Below are 24,968 nucleotides of genomic sequence, written 5' to 3'. Positions count from 1 at the left end.
TTTAAAGAAAACATGTTTTTAGGGACTTGCTACTACTACTGTAATAGTGAAGTGACTGGAATGACCACTCTTTAACAAATTAAAAAGGAAATCTAAAACTCTGCCCTACTAGGGATCACAGCATGAGAGCATTTATTGAAAACTTTGTCAGCTGAGACTCCAAATTACAGCAGAGCCAGGAACCTCCAGGAACCTCTATGGGTTCCCCCCCCCTTACTTTCATCAACATTGAGTTCTTGTAAAAGGACTTTAAACTTTGCCTGAGGTGAAAGATGGTGGTGGTGGTAGAGACTTAATGAAAAGGTGGTTTCCAGTTCCTGAAGAGGAAATACAGTACTGTCGACATCAGTTCCTCACATGTCAGCTTCCTCCCTCTCTCTGTCTTAAGAGGTCCAGCCATAACCACCGTCCCCCCCCCCCTCCGCACACCCCGCAACTGAACCACCTATGATGTCATAATCACAATCCCATTACCTCATCCTGCTGGGGGGGGGCGGTGAGGCAGATAGGGAAGGGAGGGAGTGAACAGCCTCGAGCCCGCCTCAGCTTTACAAAGTATTTTGGGTGAGGACAAATTACAGAATAAGAGGACACAGCTCCACAACCGTTATACATCCCAGGATTATAAAGGTTCCAGTAGATCTCGCAGGTAGAAGAGTGGCTCTGGGGACTCAGAGCAGGCCCTGATCGGCGTTTGGACTACATTTCCCAGCAGCCTTCACACTGAGGATCGATCCTTTGACGGGGGAAGTGGGGGGGATGTTCACAAAAAGGTGGCTGTTTCGGAAAGGACAGGAGACCAGGTGAGAAGGCTGTGTCTAATACTGTTTCGGGGTCTGAGTTAATTGAGACAGTTCAGTTGGGAAGATGGAGCAATGGAAGGAGTAGACAATGGCTTTGTTTACCTTTATCCGACACGGCTTCCCCTACGGGCTTGAGGATATGTTTCCAACTGGGCCCATCCACTTGCTGCGATATTTTGGAGGGGGTGATAGGTTAGTGAGGAAACAATCCCGTCCCCAAATCACAGGTCTAGGCTCCTTTCCGACGGCACTATTCCGGAAAGGATTGAGGGAGAAACCACTTAGGGCTCGGGCCTCTTCGGGCGGTTCCGGGGGCTTCTGCGAACAGGAGCGATCCCCTTACTCTCCTTATGGGCCGGTTGGTTCGTGCCAGCGCCTTTTAAGGGCACCGTGGGGCGAACGGAGCGCTCAGAGCTGCTCCGGCCGCGGCCCTGGGAGCTGGAGGAGCCGCGGTAGGTAGCGGAGGGCAGGTGGTGCTGGGGCCTCGGGGCGGGCACCGCGACCGTCCCTCCCTCCCTCCCTCCCTCCCCTCCCCCAGTTCAGCCGCTAGTGCGGCCGAGCCTCGCAGGCCGCTTCGGCGGGAGAGCACGGGACCCGGTGGGGGAGGGGGTGGCAGAGTGCATGTCCCGGACCCTCCCCATCCTCTGCGTCCTGAGTTCGCTTCCCGCGGTCAGATGGGAAACCCGAATGGAAAGAGGAGAGCGACAGTCCCCCTGAACAGACCCTGGAGTGCCCCCCCCGGGGGGGCAGTAGATGCCCCATGCCCCACCCCGCGGGGACAGGCAGGGCAACAGAGGGAGAGGTTGAAGATTAGAGGGAGCCTAGCCGTTTGCTTTTTCGTCGTGGTGGGGGGGATGGGTGCACCCCACTTGTCACCCCTATCTTCACCAGAACCATATGGAAGAAGAGCAGTCTGATGCCCACTTATCTTTTTCTGCACCTCCCTGCCTGGCTTATGTTTTTCTTCAGTTTCTCCCAGAGGTTTGGGACTGGGACCTGGGGGGAATGCCCCCAGGGAATTTATGACTTTCTTTTCCTCTGGCCTGACTAGATCTTAGGTTGTCCAGGTTTCAGCACAGCCTCAGTATCCCTGAAACACAACTGTCAGGGGTTACATTCATCCAATAGGCATGGGGGTCTAGACGTTATCTTAGGGGGCTGGTGGAGGAGGGAGATCCTGGATTGAGAGTTAGGCCTGGTGGGGTTGCTGGGAGGGCCGAGCGGCCTGCTGCTCAGTGAATGCTTAACATTGTGCCAGCAATGTTAAGCTGAGAAGTTTTAACTTGTTTAGTGAATGTTGAGGGCTGTCTACCCTTCAGATACACAAAATGGAAGGGGAATGAAGGCCGCCAGAGAGGCCTTCTCACACTTTTTTTAATGTCTGCTTGGGAACGAGGAGGCCCCCTTGCAGAGCTGGTTTGCCTTCTTTTGTGTCCTGGTTTGATTCCTTATGGCTTCCGTTCTGTTCCCCCTCTCAGCCTGGCCTGTTTTAGGAAACTCAGGCTGAGAGTATCAGTTGCGTGGTGGTAGTTGCATTGTTCCAATTACCGCTGTGTGTGGCCACATCCCAACAATTAAAATGCAGAAAAATAGAAAATCACTCTCTTCAGCTGCTCCTAGAGAGGGCTGGGAGTTTGCTGTTTGTCCAAATGCCTTATGAAAGGATTGGAAGCTTTTCACTCCCTGCTCCTCATAGCTGGTCAGCCTGGGGTCTCTAGGGTAAAAGTCTCCACTTAGGTTCCCTTGTTGATTTTTGAGGACAGAGTTACGAAAATAGGAGCAGAAGTGATTCAAGCTTTAGCTTCTCCCACCAGAACACGGGGGAAGCAGCTGAAGGGAGTTCTCAGGAAGCTGAAACTTTGTTCGGAATGGTAGTAATAATTATGCATGGAAATGATAGTTAACTATAGTGATGATTGACTTCTCTACCTTTCTTCCAAAGAACTCCAAATACATCCTAGGGTGCTTTGCTCTTCTTTGTTGCCTTCCTTTGAGATGATACCCCCCTTTTTTTTTCTTTTGGTAAGGGGTGGGCTTCTCCCCAAGGTCACGGGAAGAAGAGCCAAGCCCTTACACTCTTCCTTGGTGAGCAAGTGAGGGGTGATGACATCCAGCCAGAGACAGACCCTATTGCTTTCTTTGATGATATCACCACTTCGGGCATGCCAAGGCTTTGCATAGCATCGAGCAGGAAAGATAAGAAACAAGAGCCTATGTAAGCTCCTGTTTTTATAGGCCAGTTGGTAAGGTATTGTACAGTTTGATATGTCATATAGCCTCATTCTTGTGATAGACTAATATTGTGTATGGGTAAGCAGGAATGTTATGTGGTTAGCCAAAACTGTCTGAGCAAGTTGAAGTAAGACTTGGTAGTGGTGGTGGCAGGGTTTGCAGCCTAGGCTGGCCTTGATGAGCTCTTGTTTCTGCTTTCACCTCCCAAGTGCTGGGATCCCAGGTGTGTGGGATTGCTGGTTGATTGTTTGGTACTAGTTAATGCTCCTTGTACTCTGTTGGTCATTCATGGAAAAGGTAGAAGAAAAACATGTTGACCTCCTCCCTGAGCAAGCCACGGCCCCTCAGGTAGTAAATGTGTGTGATTTTGAAGCTTGCTCTTTGATAAAAAGTAGTTTGCTTCAGTCATAAGGAAGAATCTTGGTTAATTATATCCATGGTCTTTGAGTGGGATCATGAAAAAAAAAAAAAAAACTTGGCTGAATGAAGTCATGGAGTTGTTTTTAATATCTGTATAGTTGAAATGTAATGGGAACCACCCTGACCATTCCTTCTCATTGTATAAGAGAGTACCCACAGTATCTACTGGGGAATAATGATATATCAGATATTTAGGCCATAGGAGGACTTCAAATCCTATTCTGATCTGAAGCAGAAAGCCATGCCTTTTTCCTCTCCCTGCACTAAGCCCTTGTGGTTTAGGAGAAGGTTCCTTTCTTGGCTTCTCACTGTAAGATAAAGAGAATGTTGCGCTAATTCAGTATGGAAGTAACCATTTGGACATCTCTCTTATTTGAGCTGTTTTCTAAGTGGTGCTGATAGTCTAAATAGACACAATAGAGCAGCATAAGCCAGGTTAGGGATGGTAAACAGGCTTCAATTTGCCAACTCCAGTTTATTTTACTGGGTATCTAGAGTGCCAAGTTCAGTGTGTTTCTGAGGCTATCTTTAGGCTTACCAGGAGTGTGCTATGATCAATTAATGATGTCTGCCAGAGGTCTGGTATAGGGATGCCGTGGTATGTGTGCCATGTATTTTCTATCTCTGCACCAGGTATATCTCTAATGTTACTTGGGGCCAACCCCTCTGTAATTGGCAGACTCAGCAGGCATGACTGGAGAGGGAAGTCCCAATGGTGCTAGAACGGTGCTGCAGTGGCAGAAGACGGCTCACGAGTGAGATCTGGAAGAACGACAGGGAAGACATCCATCATTTGCTCCAAAGTGTACAAGTCAAATCCTGGGCAAAACATGATAACCCTGATCACTGAGCAGCTACAGAAGCAGACTCTGGATGAGCTGAAATGCACACGCTTCAGCATCAGTCTGGTAAAAGACCAGTATTTCTGCTTCTTCATGATCTTTCCCCTTTTTTCCTGAGGCTGTTTGTTGCTATGATTTTACCCTTGTTCTGTGTTGTATGAAACGTGCTTGTACTGGAAAAGCCCCACTAATGGCTCAAAACCCAGCCCAAGAGGAAAGGGTCAGGGACACTAAAATTTGGGTAATGTTTGAAGGTGTGGATTGTTTCTCACCAACTTTGGGAACACAATAGAAAGAGAACAACACAGGAATCTCTAATATCCTGATAGTCCACGAATAATAGGAATAATGTATGAGGTCTCTCTAGAAATGTCCATGTCATGAACCCAAATAATGATGGATAATCTCTCTCTTAGCCTTTGCCTGATCATGCAGACATATCCAACTGTGGGAACCCTTTCCAGCTTGTGTCTGGTAAGGAATCTGTGGTTTATATATGTATGTTTGTTTGTGCTTCTGTCGACACATTTCCTTGATTAGTTTTTAATGACTAGAACTGGTTAGCCTACCTCTGGTTTTTGTGGTGGTCTTTTTGTTTTGTTTTGAGACAGGGTCTCACTTTGTAGACCAGGCTAGCCTTGAAGTCACAGAGATCTCCTGCCTCTTGCTCCAGATTGGTAGTATTAAAGGTGTCCTGCCACCACACCAGCTTGTTTGTTTTGCTTTATTGTTTTGGTTTTACTTGTTTTTGTTTTTCTTGAGACAGGGGTTCTCTGTGTAGCCCTGGCTGTCCTGGAATTTTCTGTGTAGATCAGGGTGTCCTTGAATATAGAGATCCACATGCCTCTGCTTCCCAAGTGTTGAGATTAAAAACGTGCCACTGGTGCCACTATTACCACCGGCTACCAGCTTGTTTTTTTTTGTTTTTTTTGTTTTTTTGTCAAGGCCACCTTCTGAGAGTGCTATTTATCTCTATTTTACTGTCTTGTAGGAAAATCATGTTTAGTTTGCTCTTTAGTTTTTGAGGCAGGCTCTTGTAGCCCAGGCTGACCTAGAACTCTTAAAAGTCTTGCTATTGAGTATTGGGTTACAGGTGTGAGCTTAGATCAGTTTAATTTTTCTAATGTTATTGCTTTGATGAGTAATACATTTACATAGTTTAAAAATAGCAAAAATATTATGTTGATAAAAGTCATCGTCTCCTGTTTCCAAACCATTTAGCTCCTAGTTAGCTTCCAGTTCCTTCCTAAAAGCAACTTCTGAAAGCTGTGGCTCAGTAACAGGGCATTTGGCCGGCATATGTGAGGCTCTTCTTTTGCTCTTAAGAACTATGTATGACATGGAGAGGCAGCTCCTATTACTAGGGTTTTTTTATGTTTATTATATAAAATATATGCAAATGTGTACTATAGTATGTGGAGGTCAGAGAATGACTTGTAGGAATGAGACCTCTCCCACCACATGGGTCCTGGGGATGACTGAACTCAGGCCATTAGGCTTGGCCTGAAGTACCTTTACCGTTTGAACCATCTTGTTGACCTATAAATTTCTTGTTCTCTTTTTTATATGGGGTGCAGGGGACTGTGCACGCATGAATGCCAAGTGCATGTGTGGAGGTGAGGACACTTTGCCTCGGGAGTTGGTTTTCTCTTTCTACCATGAAGCTTCTAGAGATTCAGGATCCAAGTAAAGTCATCAGGCTTGACAGCAACCACCTTTATCTGTTGAGCTTTCTTGCTTGGGCTCTGTTGACTAGTTTCTTGTATACATATCCAACTAGAATTTTTTTTTTTCTTTTCTGGTAGTACTTGGGATTGAACCTCGGACTAAGACATTCTAAGTAAGCACTCTGTTACAGGACTGACAAATAATCACACAGAGACTTTTTGGGTTTGTTTTTGTTTTTGTTTTTATTTTTTAAGGCAGGGTTTCTCTGTGCAGCTTTGGAGCCTGTCCTGGGACTTGCTCTGTAGACCAGGCTGGCCTTGAACTCACAAAGCTCCACCTGCCTCTGCCTCCCAAGTGCTGGGATTAAAAGTGTGCACCGCCAATGCCCAGTGAGACTTATTATTAAGTGTAAATACTCGGCTGATAGCTTTGGCTTGTTACTAACTTGATCTTACATCTAACCGTATTTCTTATTTACACTCTACCATATGGCAGTACCTTTTTTCATCAGGGCATGTTCATCTCCTGATCCCTCTGCTCTCACTGGGGAATCCTCCACTCTGCCCTTCTTCCCAGTGTCCTCTCAGTTTGGCTCTCCTGCCTAACTTCTTCCTGCCTAGCTATTGGCTAGCCATCTCTTTATTAACAATGAGAGCAACACATCTTTATAGTGTACAGAAGGGTTATTCCACAGCAGGACTGCATCTTCAACTCTCTTATTTTGTCTTGAACTTGCTCTGTAGTTGAGGCTGATGTTGGTTCTTGATCCTCTGCCCCCACTTTCTGAGTGCTGGGATTACAGGTGTGTGCCACCATGCCCAGCTTGCTTTTTTATCATGTTTTCTAAATGTCACAGACTGACTTTGGCTTTGTAACCTCCTGCCTCAGCCTCTGGGATTACAGGTCTATGCTACCAGACTTAACTCATAATTTCTAGTTTTTTAAAATAATACTTATGGAGGGGTGTGGGTATGTGTACCATGGCCTGTGGGGGTTGATTGGTTCTTTGCTTCTACTGTGTAGATCTCAGGGATGAACTCAGGTCATCAGGCGTGGCAGCAAACACCTTTATTCTCTGAGCCATCTCACTAGCACCTGGATATCTATATACAAGTAGAAGCAAATATAAGTCTATCCGCAGTATTTTTTTCTGCTAGTCTGTGTTTCATTATAGCTTAGTGCAGCTGAGTGCCTTTCCCTGTCTGTGCTGAGCGTTTTCCTGTTTAATGTAATTGTACATTCCTACACTGCATGGATCTGTAGTAGTTTACCTAATCCCTGCTGATGGAGATTTGGGCAGTTTGCAGTCTTCTAATTTTGGGGTGTGTGTGCATGTATTATATATGCACATGTGTATGTATGGATACTATTGCACTAAAGCCCAAGGAGGATGTCAGATGTTCTGTTCTATCCTTCTGCTTCACTACTTTGACACAGTCTTTCATTGAACCTAGAGGTAGGCTGGCAGCTAGCAAGCCTCAGAGAACTTCCTGTCTCCATCCTACAGACTTAGGTGGGAATGCCTGGCTATTCGTGCTAGGATCTAAACTCTGGTTCTCATGCTTACAGAGCAAGTGTTCTCACCTACTAGCCACCTCTCCAGACTAGTTTTCTATACCCTACCCAGAACTGTCGTGAATAACTTTGTCCCTAGGTTATTTTTGATATGTGAAAAAGCATCTGCAATGTAAATTCCTATAGTATGAATTAATCTCAGGACCTATGAGTATGAGCATAAAAAGACAGACAGAAGCTGTCTGACCCATGTAAAGACTGCACATGTCTCCTTTTCTGGGATACCCAGAAAGGGAGGTGAGTTGGCAGAAGCAGTTGCATTCATTCTCTTTCTCTTAAGCACTTGTTGAAAGCCAGGTATTATGTCATAAGGATCCATGATCCTGCCTTAGGAAAGTTAGTAAGGTGAAGAACTGTTGACCAAATACTTGCTGTCATCAAGTCTGATTTAAATACTTTTATTTGTGCCCTTTCTAAAGAATTACTGAGAAAACTTGGAATAGGCCCATTGTCCTGTAGTGAGCTATTTCCCCCAAATCTATCTTATGTGGGAAGGTAGAGGCAGTAAGATAAAAGGTGTTCATGGTCAGCATTGGTTATATAGCAAGGTTGAGGCCGGATTACATGAGACCCTGTCTCAAAAAAAGACACTGTTGGGGGATGGGGGCTGGAAAAATGGTCAAGTGCTTGCGTTATGAGTGTTTGGATTTGTCAGGGTCTCCAGCATTCACAGAAAATCCTGGAGTGGGCAGAGTCTCTAATTCAAGTGCCTAGAGAAGTATAGACAGGTTGGCCAGCCAGCTTATCCAAATTGATGAGTGACCGGTTCAGTGAGAGTCCCTACCTCAAAAAAATAAAAATAAAAAAATGGGGGGGGGGGAGCAGACAGGTTGTCATAAAGTGCTGGATGACCTGAGTTCATCCATAGGACCCACATGACTTCCCAAGTTGTCCTCTGATCTTCATACACATGATTGTGGTGTTGGTACACACACATACACGCACACACACATGCATATACCCATAAATAAAATGTAATTTAAAAGTAAAATGAGGTAGAGAGCCATTGAGCAAGACCAGATGTTGACCTCTGAGGTCAACGTATGTGGGCTCTTGCCCATACCCACATGAACATGTACACACATACACACACGAACACATGCACACACACACCCATACACACATAACACGCACACACGCTCACACACTCTCTCACACACACACACTCACTCACTCTCCCACTCTCCAAAAGTTACAGTTTTGGTTGGAATGTAGTGAGTAAGGATCATTCCTTTTAGCCTGTTTCCCTTATCTTTGTCAGACATAGGAAGTTTGCTTTTATGTTATTTATGTAGCCCAGGTTTGCCTCAAATTCAACATGTGATTATCAAATAATTACATGAACTCATTTCCTGCTTCTCCAGAATTCTGGGATTATAGGTCTGAGCTACTATACCCACTTGTTCCTCCAATCTACTTGACATTAAAAGGCCCAGAGCCTGGCATGGTGGTATATACCTTTAATCCCAGCACTTAGGAGGCAGAGGTAGGTGATCACTGTGTGTTTGTAGTCAGCCTGGTCTTCATAGCAAGTTTCAGGCTAACCAGGGCTATATAGTGAGAGCTAGACTCAAAAAAAAAAAAAAAAATTTTTTTTTTTCCAAAAATTTATACTGAAGGTCTAAGGGGGAAGGGAACCAGAGTATACGCACAGACATAAAAGAACAAAAATAATACAGAATCTTAGAGTTTTTCTAGCACATGTTCTACCATCGACCACCAACATCTTCCTTGCCTTCTCTAGCAGTAAAAGCAGTTGCTTGATTACTTCCACTAGACAGCACTGCCCTCCTTGGTCCTGGTGACATGTAAGAGGAAAAGACCAGGGAAGGCGAACATAGGCCTGATTTTCAGAAGGCAGGCTGGGAGCAGGGAGAGCTGGGTTGTAGATATGATTGGTCTAGAATATTGGGGGTGAGTAGGTCATACACAGAGACATACAGGTTTCTCTTCACGGTTTCACCTTAGAGAAGTGGCAGACTGTGTAAATGTTCTTTATTCGAGGATGTTCTTAGGACGAAGGTAGCATAGTAAAGGTTGAATCCTATTTTGTTCATTTGATAGCTACATGCTTTGGAGCCAATTAGGCTGCAGTCATCTAAAAAAGGGATAATCATGGTACCTCCATGAAGATTTTTGTGAAGCCACACCAAGTATTGACTGCATTACGTGATGCATAAGCTCTTATCATATGTTCGCTATTGTTAATACTTTTTATTATGAATGCCTTTCAGAAGGTGCTTCCTGGAGGGGCCTGCCCCACTGTTCCTGTGCTGAGTTCCAGGACAGCCTCAACTTCAGCTACCATCCCTCAGGCCTAAGCCTGCACCTCAGACCACCCAGTCGGGGAACGTCCCCGCAGGAGCAGCCCCTCCCCCAAGTACTAAGACCTGAACCCCCAGACCCAGAGAAGCTTCCTGTGCCCCCTGCTCCTCCATCCAAGAGGCACTGCCGCTCACTCTCGGTGCCTGTGGACCTGTCTCGTTGGCAGCCAGTGTGGCGGCCCGCCCCCTCCAAGCTGTGGACTCCCATCAAGCACCGGGGCAGTGCTGGAGGGGGTGGGCCGCAGGTGCCTCACCAGAGCCCCCCGAAGCGGGTCTCCAGCCTCAGGTTCCTCCAAGCTCCCAGTGCCTCTTCTCAATGTGCCCCAGCCCACAGACCCTACAGCCCTCCTTTCTTCAGCCTGGCCCTGGCCCAAGATTCCTCTCAAACCTGCGCCACCTCCCCTCAGAATGGTTCTTGGGAGAGTGATGCTGAGTCCCTGTCACCCTGCCCACCCCAGCGCCGCTTCTCCCTGTCACCCAGCCTGGGCCCACAGGCAAGCCGCTTCCTGCCCTCTGCCCGGAGTTCCCCTGCATCTTCCCCCGAGCTGCCCTGGAGACCTCGAGGTCTCCGAAATCTTCCCCGAAGCCGCTCGCAGCCTTGTGACCTGGATGCCCGCAAAACTGGGGTCAAGCGGCGTCATGAAGAGGACTCCCGGCGCCTACGGCCTTCCTTGGACTTTGACAAGATGAATCAGGTGAGACTGGTAGACCAGAAGAGCATGGACAGAGTGGAAAGACTGTTGAAACATCTCCTAGCACCACCTTCCTTGTAGGTATATCTGGAAACTCTTCTCTCTAGAGTTTATTCTAGGAGGACCATTCTGTCTTGCCTGGAACTATTTGAGTTTTAACCTTTAAAGTCTCCTGTCCTGTCAGATTAGTCCTTGGTGTTCAAAGAAACTAGACTGAGACATTAAACCTTTAGACAGGGATTCCTAATTGTTCTACCAGAGGCAGTTCTCTCAGAGGACTCTTAAGCCACAAAAGTCCTGTCACCAATGCCTACTCTTGTGTTCTGGGTTAGTTCTACCCCCTGCACTTCACTGCCTCATGTGATACTTTGGAGGCTTAAACAAGCTTAACAAGCACTTTACTAAAGTCCTAGCCTGAGAGCAGCTTGTCTACTTTTTCCATATTTTTCTTTCTCGATCACTTGGTCACAGGTCTCTGAGAATTTGTTCCTTTAGTCACCCAGCCATTCAAGGAAGCATTCATGGCAAAATCCATGTCCTTGATTCTGCTTAGACACTGGCAGAACAGAGAGTGGCCAAATAAGCAGATGGTATTGTTGACTGCATGGAGCTTATAAATAGTTTTTATTTGTTTTTTAAGATAAGGTCTTTCGAAGGGCAGTGGTAGTGCACACTTTTAATCCCAGCACTAGGGAGACAGAGGGAGTTGGATTTCTGTGTATTCAAGGCCAGCCTGATTTACAGAGCAAGTTCCAGGACAGGCTCCAAAGCTATACGGAGAAACCCTGTCTCCAAAAACAAAAAGATAAGGTCTTTCTATTTATCCTAGGTTGGCTTCAGCCTTCTGAGCTCTGAGCCTTTAGATACCATCACGCTCAATCATCCTCATAGATTCCATTCTCTTTTGTGGTGCTTATGAGTGAGCCTGTGTCCTTAGACATGCTATGCACGTGCTCTGCCACTGTTAATCCTCAGCCCCCAGGCTTCTATGCTTTGTTATAGGTTTGGTTTAGTTTTTTTAAGACAGGATCTCATTATTGTAGTCTAGAACCCACTATGTAGACCAGCCTGGACTTGAACTCTCAGAGATCTGCCTGCCTCTGCCTCCCGAGTGCTAGGATTAAAAGTGGGAACTGTGGTTCTTTCCTCAGAGAATGTACATGTATACTAAATGTTCCAAATTTTATGGTTTGGAACCTCACTCTAAAGCCTAGAATTTCTGCCTTCAAGTGTAATTGAGAGGGACACTTTAAAATTTATTTTTGGAGGGCCAGGAGATGGCTCAGTGGTTAAGAGCATAGCTGCTATTTCAGAGGACCTGAAATTGATTGTTAGCACCCACATAGTGTAATTCTAGTTTCTGGGGATTTGATGCCCTCTAATGGCCTCTGCAGGCATTGTTCTGTGTAAAACACCCAAAATACATAAAATAATCAATGGAAATTTTTTTAAATTTTAGGTTACTTTGGGAAATTAAAATTTGTCTTTGTTGTTTGACAGAAACCATACTCAGGAGGTCTCTGTCTCCAAGAAACAGCTCGAGAAGGTAGCAGCATCTCTCCACCATGGTTCATGGCCTGTAGCCCCCCACCTCTCTCTGCTTCCTGCAGTCCTATTGAGGGTTCATCCCACGTGCTAAGTGAAAGTGAAGAGGAAGAAGAGGGGGCTGTGCGGTGGGGACGGCAGGCACTAAACAAGCGGACACTGTGCCAGCAGGACTTTGGGGACCTGGACCTGAATCTGATTGAGGAAAACTAAAACTGAGAGGCTGCTTCCTGGGGCCACACAGACTGACTGTCTAATGGCTACTAACACGTGTGAAGGCCCCAAGGCTGAGGGCCCAGCCTGGGAAAGGGGGTGAGTGGAGGGCTCCGACTCAGGGCAGCCGAAGTCTTCTCGCTCCAGCAAGCTCGACCATGCCAAGAGACTGGCCGGGACAAGATAAACAGAGCTGGTGGCGGGAGGGACAGCCCCAGAGCAGACCCTCCCCATGGCGGCCCTGAGTGTGAGTATCCCTGCCACTGAGAGAGCAATGGGCAGGGAAGGAAGGGGTCTGCTGACCCCAGCTCGGGGAATTTCACTAGCCCCTTTGCTTCAAAGGGCACTTGTGTCTTAGAATTTGGCCAGGGTGGGGGCGTTCAGTCAGCCTCCTTGGAGAAATTGTGTGAGTGTGTGTGTGCATGGGCGTATACTTGAGGAAAGGTGTGTTTGTGTAGCCTTAGGGAAGGAAGGCAGTTGCTCCTTTAACAGCAGAGCATCAGGATGCCCCCAGAACCTTGATTTTTTTTTTTTTTTTTTTTTTGAATATGATGTTGGGCTTGTTCAAGGTGTCAAGAGTAGAGGGGGCTTTTTTTTTGTTTGTTTTTGTTTTTGTTTGTTTGTTTTTGGTCTTAATAGCTCTGGAGCCAGGCTTTTAAGGTCATAGCATTACTTGCTCTGCAGATGGCTCTGTTTTGGGGTCTAAGTATGGTGACCTCAGCTAATGGTCTTTTCCTCAGTCCCATCCTCTCCCACTAGATAAATCTAGTTTTGAGGGCTTGTAGGAAAGTCACATTCATTGTGTTGATCAGATTTTCTGAGCTGTACACAGCCTGCCTCTCGTTCTCTGAGTCGGTGCAAACATGGGCGGCTGAGCCAGAGCTGAGGGGGGGTCTCACTTCTTCACCAAGGGACCCTTTCATCTTTCAATTCAGAGACAAAGTTGATCTCCAGAATATGTTGAGGCAGACCTGTAGCAGGAGCAGTGACATTTAGTCCCCAGAAGTCCTTGAGCCCACCCCAGCACTGCCTTTTTGAAGCTGGCTGTAGGGAAACTTATTCTTGCAAGATCTAGGCCCAGTCTCTTTCTGATCTGTGAGAAAGAGGAAGGGCGTTCAGCATTTAATAGTTTGCTTGTCTTCCACTCTTGCCAGGAAATGTTTATTTGCCTCTAATTGGCCCTGAGAGACCACAGAGAGGCTGGGGCTCACTGAGGGATTGGCTGGGGATGTGTAAAGCAAAGGCTATGAGAAGCATCTGGGAGTTGTTTGTTGTTGGATTGAATTTCCTTTTTTGTTTTGCCCACAACTTCAGCCAGTGCAGCAGGTCCCAATGCTACAGTAATGGACTTAAAGATTGCAGGTACCTTGGGTGGGTTGGCACCAGTGCCGTGCGTTTAGAAGCTGCCACTATTGCAGTCTATGAGGCTTTGTTTAGAACACCCTGTATAACAGAAATTGGACCTGCCCTTCCAGTTTATTATAATAAGGGCATTTTTTCTGTTCAGTTTCCAGGGTGTCTTCAGGGGAGGTAGCCATGTCTTCTTGAGCCTGTGGCCCTCAGAGGTTCTATTTTCCAAGGCTCCTCCCTATCTCCTGGCTAGTTACCACATATTACCACTGGGCTACCAGTCTCTAAGGGCCTAAGAGAGGCTCTCTTGAGAATCCAGGGAAACTGAGCCCAGGAGTTACCTATCCTTGATTCATCCTTCCCTGGTTCTCCCTCTCTGGTCCATAATTTCCCTGGTGCCAGCTTCTTTTCCACCTGGGGCATCCTCATCCCTGGGCTCTCTGCTGCAGATGGCAGTGTCAGCCTCCAATAGGTCACTGGCAGTGCCAATGGGGTCTTTGCAAGGCCCTAAGTTTAAGTAAAGGCAGTGGTTCTGCCTCCATCCTGGCTTTCCCACCCTTAGGGAGCGAGGCCTACAGTTGTCATATTTTAATTCCATTCCTTTAAGTCTGGAATGTTAAACTAGGCAGAACTATCATCTTGCTTCCCAGTTTAAATGCCTCTGGCCCTGGAACAAGCCTTTTCAAGACGTGAATCATTTTGCTTACACAATAGATCTGTTCCAACAGTTCTGTGTAAACCAAACGCTATTTTTTAATGCATTTGGACTGCTGGCCATTTAAAAGCAGTCTATGATTGCTTCTTTTGTAAAGCAAGCAACCTCCCTCTACTTTAGCTGGTTTCGTTATCTGGGTTTTCACATTTGGGCTTTCCCAGAGTGGAGCACACCTCCGGGGCTTGTGGCTGATGCTGTGTAGACGTCTGCATCTGCTGCGTGTGTGGTGTGGCTGGCCGGTAGGTGAGTATTACTGCGTGTGTGAGTGAAGCCACTCCCAGGCTGATGCTCTCTTCCTGTGCCCAGTGACTGCCCAATGGCAGCCCTAGCTGCCCTTCATTCCCACCTGCTGCCAAAGTCCCTGTGCTAATGGGATTACAGAAACAAAAAGTGGAAAAAAATTTTTCGTAAACTTTGTTTTATATTAAAAACTTCCATAAGTCTGTGTGTGTTAAAACATGAGGTTCTGCCTCTGTGGCTGTGTTTGAAAAAAATAAAGTTTTATTAGAATAATCCATTTTCCCAAGCAACCTTGTGTACTATAGTGTCTTTTTCACTTAGTGCACACACACACACACACACACACACACACACACACACAGTGAAAGAAGAAACAGTGAGAAGGCTAACTTCCCAATCTCTTTAAGGCATGGGTAGGCCATCCCAAAGGGCTGTATCTGGTTCCTCGACCCTTCTGTGATCAGACCTTGTTGCCTGGGTCTGTTATTACAGCTTGCTCCCAGTTTCCTGGTACTTACATGTGTTGTCTGCCATCACTTTCATTTCCAGTTGGTTAAAATCAAGTACTGATACATTCCAGTTCCCTGAGAGATGCTTGATGGTATAAGTTAGACACTTGACTAGGCTGACTCATAGGCTTTGGGTGGTAGAAGACAGAAAGGAATCCCTTCATAAGAATTTCACATGCTGTATCTGGAGAGATGGAGTTTTAGTCATTAGAACTCATATTCCAAAGACCTGGGTAACTTCTCCATCTTAAAAAAATCTTGTTTGCAAAATTATCCTAATACCAAAGCTCTTTTGTCCTAGAAAAGGACATGTTCCCTAAGCCTTGGCTTTTTTTCTTTTTTAGATTTATTTATTATGTATACAACATTCCACTTCCATGTATATCTGCACACCAGAAGAGGGCACAAGATCTCATAAGGGATGGTTGTCAGCCACTATGTGGTTGCTGAGAACTCAGGACCTCTGGAAAAGCAGTCGATGCTCTTAACCTCTGAGCCATCTTTCCAGCCCCAAGGCTTGGCTTTTTTAGTACACCCTTATGTTAATTTTCTAATGTGTATTGATGAAATACGGCTACTTTAGCCAATCAAGGGCTTCTGCCCATGAAGTTCAGCCTTTATCAGGCTGTACGGAGAGTCAAGGTGCTCACCTTATGTCTGCTTTTCTACTTCAAATTTATGGTACTCATCTGGGAATACCAGTGACGTGTACAGGGCAGGACTGGTAGAGAGTGGGAGTCGCCACCTGTCCTGGAAATAAAGGAGGAGGGGTTTTGGAGATGGATAAGGCAGACACATGTGGTTAAATCTCTGTTACTGCTTTTTCTCTCTCTACAGCTACTCTTAAATGACATTGTCCCTCATTATTTTTAATTTTTAGTTTTATTTATTTTGTTTTTAAATGTTTTTCATTTTATTTTGGTGTGTGTGTGTGTGTGTGTGTGTGTGTGTGTGTGTGTGTGTGTAGTGCTGAGGACAAAAAAAACAAGGGTCTTGTATATGCTAGATGAATATTCTCTCATTCAGCTATACCTCCAACTCTATGGTTCTGTTTTCTGTTAGTTTTCTGTGCAGTCAAATGTGTTAGTCACTTTCATTGCTGATGTCTCTTACAGGAAAGAAGTGTAAATTCTATGAGGGTGGGGGATTGTTTTATTCAGTGTTGTGGCCTCAACACTTTGGAAATTTGTTGGCATATGAAAAAGTACCTGTTTTATTTGTTGGATGAATTTATCCTTTGCCCATCCCATCCCTGAGCTTAAATATAGTTATCACTAGTGCTGTGATGTGAAAATCCAGCCTTAACTACTGGGGTAGTGATTAAGGCTCCATATGAGAGGAAAACCTTCAGTCATCAATCTTGGTAGAAAAGATGCAAGGCAGATAGGTCCTATATGGATTTACCCATTTTCCTTTTATGAATAATGTATGAGCCATGTGCTCGAAGGGCTCAACCCTGGCCTCAGGTTTGCTATGGAAGAGAGAAGTTGCAAGGAATAAGGGATTGGGTCATGCCTTTACCCCAGAAGCAGACTGGTTTACATAGTAAACTCCAGGTCAGCCTGGGACACATAATGAGACCCTTAAAAAACAAACAAGAAAGGTTGGAAGGAACAGGGAGGAAATTTTTGTTTCCATGGTGCTCCAGAGGGTGGTACTAAAAAGATTTCCCTAGATATTTTATAATTTATAAAATTGGTATCTCCCATCCCAGTATTTGCTTAAAAAAAAAAAAAGTAGGTCAAAGGTATAGACAAGGTTATGGAAAAGGAAATAACTAGGTAGTCACAGATGCTCTGGACAGATGATGGAAGAACTAGCCACTTTTAGAACAACCATCACGGTTTATGACTAGGCCGTGTCTCTTGTATAGACTTAGTCTGTGTGTTCAAGAGATTGTTAGAAACAAGGTAGTCTAACATTGCATATTGTCAATTAGTCTAGCCAAAGTCTCCCTCTGGTATCAACCTTCCTTTTCTAACTGAGATTGGAGTATCTCATTCCTGAAATAGTTCTAATACTACTGTACTTTTGTCTTCAACCCTATTACTTCCATGGTAAATGAAATGCCACAAAATTAGGTGGTTTCTCCCATTTCCCTATAAGTTGAGTAACCTAACATTGGCAGACTGGGGATAGAGAGATGGCTCTCTGGTTAAGAACACTTGCTGTTGCTTGGTCTTGCAAAAGACTTGGGTTCAATTTCCAACATCCACATGACAACAGTTTTGTAATCTAGCACCTTCTTGTGGCCTGCAGAGTGGTGCACGCGCATGCGCGTTACACACACACACACACACACACACACACACACACACACACAAAATACTAAAATGGGTTTTTTGTTTGGTGTGTGTGTGTGTGTTTGTTTTTGTTTTTTTAAGACAGGTTCTCACTACATCAACTATGGACTCCAACTTTCAGAGATCTGCCTGCCTCTGCCTCCAGAATGTTGGAGTTAAGAGCAAGTGCCACCGCCGCACCTGGCTAAATCTTCAAAAACAATAACATTGACCCATTAGAAAAGGAAAAAAGCACTGTGGGATCAACGCACACCACCAAGATGTTAAAGGCACATTCGTCTTCAGCCAATGGAAATCATAGTCACACCCAATGGAGGGTTATGCATTGGCCAATGGGATAGGAACGTATCAAGTACTGAACAACTGATGGGCCAATGAGAAGGAAGGTAGTGACCAATGGTTAATGGGGCAGATATTTACTAACAGAAAACAGGAGAGTAACTCGTTTTAGGATAGGATATCAATGGGTTATTGGGGTTAGCTCAAAATACCCATCTTTTAGGTACCTTGCCTCATCTCCCCACCTTCTTAAAAAGTCTTTGGTGTTGTCTGAGGAGACTAAGCATAAGCTGAACACGTGACCACCTGAACTGGAGTAAGACTGGGACTAGGGATGGTGCTACTGGGGTGGGGGAGATGAAAGACCCGCCCATCTCTCCGCCCCCTAGTCGAATGTGCAATTCCCCTCCCGGCCGCAGGGGGCACTGCAGGCCCCAGGGAGGTTGGGGCGGAGCGCTCCGAGGGGCTGACAGCCGCTGCCTGGCTCCGGAGCGCTGGGGGCGCTGTGCGCGGCCCTGGCTGTGCCTCCGCTCCCGGCCACGGGGGGCGCTGCACGGCGCCGGTGGTTGGTGGTGGCTGTTGGGGGTGGGGGGGAGCGGCGGCCGCGGGTGGTGCGGAGGGAGGCCTTGCGGGTGGATCGGGCGCTTGGCGGAGGTGGTGGGAGGCGGCGGGCGGGAGCGCGGGTCCGGCCGGCCCTGGCGATGGCGGACGCTGCGGCCTCCCCGGTGGGCAAGCGGCTGTTGCTTCTGTTCTCGGACCCTGCGGCTTCGGCTTCGGCCCCCACGGCGGCTGCAGCGGTGAGCGGAGATCCTGGGCCTGCGCTGCGCACTCGGGCCTGGCGAGCCGGCACGGTGCGGGCCATGAGCGGGGCGGTGCCCCAGGACCTAGCGGTGAGTGGCGGCCGAGGCGGGCACGCGAGGCCGGGGCTGCGGGGCCTGTGGGCGGCCTCCCCGGGGGCCTTTGTGAGGGGGGTGGCGAGGCGGGGGTGACCCAGTTCCGCGCCCCCGACTCTCCTGAGCGCCCCCCGCCGGCACCTCGGCGCCTGGGCACTCGGGCTCTGGCCGGCGTGGCTTCCGCGTCGGGGTGCGCGCCCCAGTTTCTCCTGGGGGGCGGCCGGGGTGCGAGGCGCCGCTGCCGCTGCTTGTAGCAGGCAGGCCCCGCCTCCTGGGCGACCCTGCTCAGCGCACCCCCCCCCACGCCCTCCGAGCAAGCTTTCGAACCCTGGGTTCCCGGGTCCCGCAAAATTCGGGTAGAAGACGCGGTCCTGGAGTCCCCAAGCCGTCTCGGGGGACTCGCACCGGGTTCCCTTCCTCCCGGAGCCCCGAGTGCGGCCGGAATGTGGGTAGTTGCGGGAGGCTCAGAGGCTGCAGTTGGAGCTGCTCGGGGCTTTTTTTTTTTTTTTTAATCTGGCACTTACTTCCTCCTTGTTTGAGCAGGGTTCGGCCTGGCGGTCCCCAGAAAGGCCAGTTCTGTGGTCTGGTTTCGAACGCCCTTCTTTTGGCGCTTCTGGGTGACAGGAGCTGCTGTTTTAGCTTTTCGATAAGTTTGAGATCTGTGCTAGTAGCCGAATAAGGCTGCTGACTGGTGATTTTTTTCTTCTAACGCGGTTACTCCCCTAACCTTGAGAGAGGTTTTGCTTTGAAACTTTGTATTAGGGTTTGGCCGTTTGCCTCGGTATATTTTATGGTGAAAGTTGTTCCATACGAAGTAGCATTCGAGACCGTGAGCTTTTATTTTTGCTAATGTGGCGGCAAAATGCTACCCTTGAGTTTTGTCAAGCCTCTTTAGTTCCTCATTCTGATAGTGGCCCTTGCTTCTTTGGTGAGATAAAGCTATGAAAAATGGCGGGAGGGGTATTTGAAAATGGTCTATTGGTCAGTAAACAGAAAGTGAATATTCCTGATTAACTTGATTCTGCAGACATTTTATTCACTTCATAAACAGGAACATATTTTATAAGATTTAGGATTAATGTAGCTGTCTGCTGCTGGTTTTGCTTTATCCTAGTGATAAAGTGTTGGGCTGTCTTTCTATCTGATAAGCAAGCAACCTTTGTGTGTGTTTGTGTGTCGGGGGGTGTTGGGGTGGAGTGAATTTGTAAAAAGATACCACGACAATAAGGGGTCGGGATGGTGAATAAGATGGGAATTTGACCCAAAATTCCTGCCCTTCCTATGGAAGATGGGCTTGGGTCGGTTCGAGGTCCCTCCCCAGCCCCAGGCAAAGCATTCTTGAGATCCACCTATATGCGCATATTCTGACCCGAGGCATTGTTGTTACAGGTTACTTCCCAGTTCTTTGAATAGTTTTTCCCCACGTTTCCTCTATCAAATAAATTGAACTAATGAGCTCTGCACCTGAAATGGCTACCCATTCGCTCTGTTGTATATTGGTCTCTGGGAGGGCAGAGGTTTTTGAAGTACATTGAATGCTAGACACCTACTAGGGCTAAATACTTAATTTTACCACTTGGCCAGTGGAATTGGGTTTTCCAACCAACTAATAACTTGCAGTGATTCTTATAAAAAAGCAAGATGTTCTTATAACTGTGTTGAGGTCTTGTATGATGCATTGTGAATATAGAAGCAAAGATAACTTTGGGTTTGGTGAATATATTTGTGCTTGTTTTGTATTTTTATCCAGGGACATATATAAGAAAAGTCACAACAAAACTCTGGGCCATTTAGGGGTTTTTTTGTTTGTTTAACCTTCTTACAGAACTGTTCTAGAATTGCTGTTACATTGAAGTTCTGTTAAAGACTGTGAGTAGTGAGGAATCTGAATTTGCCGTTTTGTTTTCCTTTCTCATTGACGAAAATGTCTTTGGACTCCAGGCATGTGGACCTTTCCAATTTGTACCACACACTGTAGTAAACACAACTGTCTTCCAATCAAAAGTGTTTTTCCTGTACTCAAGGGTGGAGTTTGCCAGCAACTGGCCCGTGATTGGGCAGATTTTCTTTCAGTTATGTTTAAGAAGTTCTCAGGCATGCTTGGTTTTGAGTAATGCATAGCAGGGCGCCCCCTGTTAAGGATGAGTAATTAAGGGTTGGATGAATGAGTTTCTTAAGTGATTGAAAACACATTTCTCAATTTTAGGCTCCATTAATACCTTCTTTCTAATTACTTTTTGACCCAGAAATACATGAGTATACTGGTGATACATTTAATGAATCTTTTTTGAGTTTATTACCAATTCCATATGCTGACTTAAGGTGTGGTGTGGAGAAAAAAATGAAAACCAATACTCTATTCCTTGGGAAATTTGTTGATGATGGTCTTAAGAGTAGGTGGCTTCACCATCAAACTTCTCTTTGACAAGCAACTATTGTTTATTTTTTGTTTGCTTTTTTGTTTTAGCCAGATACAAACTTCCCCGCTCTGCTTCTACTGGAATAGTGGCTTTGTTGTCCAAAATAGGTCGTTTGTGGGTTTTTTAATTTATTTTTTAAATATGTTGCAAGATTACTGGATTTTGCATTTCTCTTATTTCTTAATTAGTTTTGTACTTTGAGTTTCTAAATCATTATTCGTTCATGTAAGTTCCAGAGTCTTTGAGACCATTACATATATAGATACACAGGCAAAAATACCATGGATTTCCCTTGGTATAAAGTGTCAAACAAAGCTTGACCCTGCCAGCTCCAACCTAGCAAGGAAGAATATGCTTTTTTTTTTTTCATACAAAAACTATGAAAAGGATAGGGTTAGAGCACAGTCAATAGTGTTGTTTGCCTAGCAAGCACGAGGCCCCGGGTTCAATTCCCTCACTGCAGAAACTGGGCATGGTGGTAGGTGCACACCTGTAAAAATCTCTACAAAGGATTGCTTTTTTAAAAAAAAAATAAGCAAATGCTATCTTACTACACAATATCTGCTACCAACTCTTTTAAAAAAACAACTTATTTTATTTTCTGTGTATGAGTGTCTTTGCCTGCATATATGCATATGCACCATGTGCATGCCTGGTACTTGAGAAAGTCAGAAGAGGGTGTTTGATCCTCTGGAACTGGAGTTATAGGCAGCTGTGAGCCACCATATGGGTACTGTGAGCAGAGCCTTGGTCTTCTGTAAGTACAGCCAGTGGACCTAACCAGTAAAACATCTCTCCAGCCCTAGGTTATGTATACTGTGAACATCAATAGCTACCTATATTGTAAACACTTCCCAATTCTCCTCAATTCTCCCAGGGGCTTTACCCATACTAGGTAGGTACTGTACCACTGAGCAACACTCGAAAATCTTCATCATTGCTTATAATCCCTTCATATTTTATAAAATGAGTGTGCTGTGACTTAGTAATTTATTTTTTTCTCTTGGTGAACATCCATTTTATTTAAATTTTTTTTAGGGGCACTAAATATACTAATCTGCCCTTAGTACAATTGTGTTTTGTGATCCAGGTTTCATTTGTGTGTTTTAGGCATTCAAGAGTAGAGTGAGTTGTTAGCTGGGCGTTGGTGGTGCACACCTTTAATCCTAGCACTCCAGAGGCAGAGGCAGGCGGATCTCTGTGAGTTCGAGGCCAACCTGGTCTCCAGAGCGAGTGCCAGGATAGGCTCCAAAGCTACCCAGAGAAACCCTGTCTCGAAAAAACAAAACAAAACAAACAAAAAAAGTGAGTTGTTGAGTATGTATACTTTAATTTCACTAAGTAATCCATGGTTATTTTCTGCTCATTAGAATGTCTCATACTCTCACAAGCAGTGGTATAGTTCTTGTTTTCCTTCATCTTTATTGTCAAATGGTGTTATTAATATTTTACTGTTGCCAGTCTAGGAGGTGAGGAATAGTATCTAATATTTTCATGACTACTGGTCTTTTTCTGGATGTATTTCCTCCTCTTCCTTCCTATTTATGCATCCTTTGCTCACTTGAGAAATGAGGTGTGGTTGTTTGTTCGTTTGTTTGTTTGTTTTTGTTTTTTCAAGACAGGGTTTCTCTGTGGCTTTGGGGGCTGTCCTGGAACTTGCTCTTGTAGACCAGGCTGGTCTCAAAGTCACAGAGATCCGCCTGCCTCTGCCTCCCGAGTGCTGGGATTAAAGGCGTGTGCCACCGCCACCGGCTAACTTTTTTTTCAAGACAGGATTTGTCTGTGTTCAGCTTTGGCTGACCTGGAACTGACTTTGTAGATCAGACTGTTCTCTAACTCACAGAGCCCTGACTGCCTCTGGTCCCAGCATCATCACCACTGCCCAGCTAGTTATTAACTCGGAGTAGTACCTCTCTAGTTTATTGTAATCATATACTCTTTTCTTGTTTGTTTTTGGTGTTTTTTAAGACAGGGTTTCTCTGGGTAGCCTTGGCTGTCCTGGAACTCATTTTGTAGATCAGGCCGATCTTAAATTCAGAAATCTACCTGCCTTTGCCTCCTAAGTGCTGGGATTAAAGCATGTACCACCGCCACCTAGGTGTTTTTCTTTTGACTTAGTCCATGAGTTGTTTTGCTATACTGGATGTGCTAGCTCATGTTTGTAATCCTAGTGTTTGGGAGGCTAAAGCAGGGGGATCAAAATAAGTTTAAGGCCATCCTAGGCTACAGAGTAATACCCTATCTCAAAAAAGCAAAACCACACACCAGAAACACCTCTCACTCAGAGTTCTAGAACTCTAGACCTGGTTTTAAGTGCTTGGAGCTTGAAGGAAATCGTACTACCAACCAATCTAAAACCCCATCCATCCGTCCATCAGTCCATCCATCCATTTATATTATTTCAATTGTGAAGTATACAGGATAAGTGGGTATGGGTACTAGGAAAGGCCAGAAGAGGGCATCAGATTCCCTGGAACTAGAGTTAGAGGCATTTGTTTTAGCCACACCGTGTGGGTGCCAGAACCGGCCCTTTGAAAGAGCACTCTTAACCTCTAGCCTCCTTTATTTTGGGGACAGTGTTTTTATTGTAGTCCAGGCTACCCTTGAGCTCCCATTCTTCCAGCCTCTATCTGCCAAGTTCTGGGACAGGCTGTCTCACTTTTTTATTTTTGTTTTTTTGGTTTGGTTTGGTTTTTTTGAGACAGGGTTTCTCTGTGAATCCTGGCTGTCCTGGAACTTGCTTTGTAGACCTTAAACTCACAGAGATCCATCCACTTGCCTCTGTCTCTGGAGTTCTGGGATTAAAGGCGTGGGCTACTACGACTTGGCTTCTACTTCTTTGAGGGACAGGACGGGACGGGACAGGGTCTCAATATGCAACTCAGTATGTAGACCAGGAACTTGATGTGTAGACCAAGCTGGCCTAGACTCCACAGAGATCCACATGCCTCTGAGTTCTGGGCTTCAAAGAAAGCACCACCACTCTTGGCTTCTGTTCATTAGAAAGAAAGGAAGGAAGGAAGGAAGGAAGGAAGGAAGGAAGGAAGGAAGGAAGGAAGGAAGGAAATTATTTTGCCAGGGGTAGTGGTGAATGGCTTTACTCCTAGCAGAGACCTGAGGAGGGAGAATTCAAGGTCAGTTTGAGCTATATAGTGTGTTATGGGGCAGCATAAACAAAATTAAACTAACTAATAAGGATGTCGTTGTGTAACTCAGGATAGCCTGGAATTTGAGAATCCCTTGCCTTAGCTTTCCAAGCACTCAAATACCAGGTGTGCTCTGCTGCCTGACACGTTTAAAGGCCTGTCTTTGCAACCCATTGTTTCAAAGTCGTACAACAGGCCCACTCACATCACCCTGTACAGCCTTCATTCACTACCTACTATGAGATTTCCTTGTTTTGCATTTGGGGTTTTGTTGTTATAATTTTGTTTGTTTTTTGAGACCAGGTCTCACTATGTAGTCTTGGCTGATCTGCCTCTGCCTCCCCAGTGCATGCACCATCCTGCCTAGCTTAGCTAGGTTTTGCTTTGTGTTTAAAGTGGAGCAGTGCTATGTGTCCTTGGCTGGTCTGGAACTTTGTAACCAGGCTGGCTTGGCCTGGTGTTGTAGGTGTGTGCTAGCACTCCAAGCTGGATCTTTCCTCTTAATTGCCCATTTGTTTACCAGGGATCCGCATCACTAACTCCTCATCTGCCAAGAGCTTGTAAGCACTTGTGTGTTCTGCTAGCTTGTTCTGGTTGAATTAGTCTCTCCTTTACAAAGAGTCCCAGAATAGGAGTTAAGAAACATTTTCTGTTGGTGTTTTTAACAACAGCTGTGGTGGGTGTGTGCCTGTAGGCTTTCCTGCCTTAAGGCCTGAGGGACACTTAACACCTGTTACTCCTCAATTTTCCACTGCCTTTGATAGGTTGGTGATTTTTAATCCCTCCAAAACCCATCGTG

At 45.9% G+C, this 24,968-nt stretch overlaps 2 protein-coding genes across 5 annotated transcripts in view; both read left to right on the top strand.

Annotated features, from left to right (window-relative positions):
- The first annotated feature begins 689 nt into the window (after positions 1 to 689).
- On the top strand, positions 690 to 14,909 carry Fam53c (family with sequence similarity 53 member C). 3 transcript variants are annotated; one of them, XM_027400732.2, is made up of 5 exons: positions 690 to 803; positions 4,135 to 4,363; positions 4,714 to 4,771; positions 9,775 to 10,559; positions 12,057 to 14,909. In XM_027400732.2, the coding sequence occupies exons 2-5, from the start codon at positions 4,286 to 4,288 to the stop codon at positions 12,312 to 12,314; spliced, it is 1,179 nt and encodes a 392-aa protein (XP_027256533.1). In that variant the 5' UTR covers positions 690 to 803; positions 4,135 to 4,285; the 3' UTR covers positions 12,315 to 14,909. The 3 variants fall into 3 exon arrangements, with proteins under 3 accessions (XP_027256533.1, XP_027256532.1, XP_027256534.1); XM_027400731.2 differs by lacking the exon at positions 690 to 803 and adding an exon at positions 1,116 to 1,255; XM_027400733.2 differs by lacking the exons at positions 690 to 803; positions 4,714 to 4,771 and adding an exon at positions 1,116 to 1,255.
- Positions 14,910 to 18,364: 3,455 nt separating this feature from the next.
- Kdm3b (lysine demethylase 3B) overlaps positions 18,365 to 24,968 on the top strand; it is a 63,433-nt gene continuing 56,829 nt past the window's right edge. For both annotated transcript variants that reach the window (XM_027400735.2, XM_027400734.2), the window contains exon 1: positions 18,365 to 18,600. In XM_027400735.2, the coding sequence (XP_027256536.1) occupies positions 18,412 to 18,600 (189 nt within the window). In that variant the 5' untranslated portion in view covers positions 18,365 to 18,411. The remainder of the gene's footprint in view (positions 18,601 to 24,968) is intronic.

The sequence above is a fragment of the Cricetulus griseus genome, chromosome 2 (assembly GCF_003668045.3).
Source record: "Cricetulus griseus strain 17A/GY chromosome 2, alternate assembly CriGri-PICRH-1.0, whole genome shotgun sequence".
Lineage (NCBI taxonomy): Eukaryota > Metazoa > Chordata > Mammalia > Rodentia > Cricetidae > Cricetulus > Cricetulus griseus.
The sequence above is the reverse complement of the archived record's forward strand: the minus strand, read 5'-3'. Positions and strand labels throughout refer to the sequence as shown.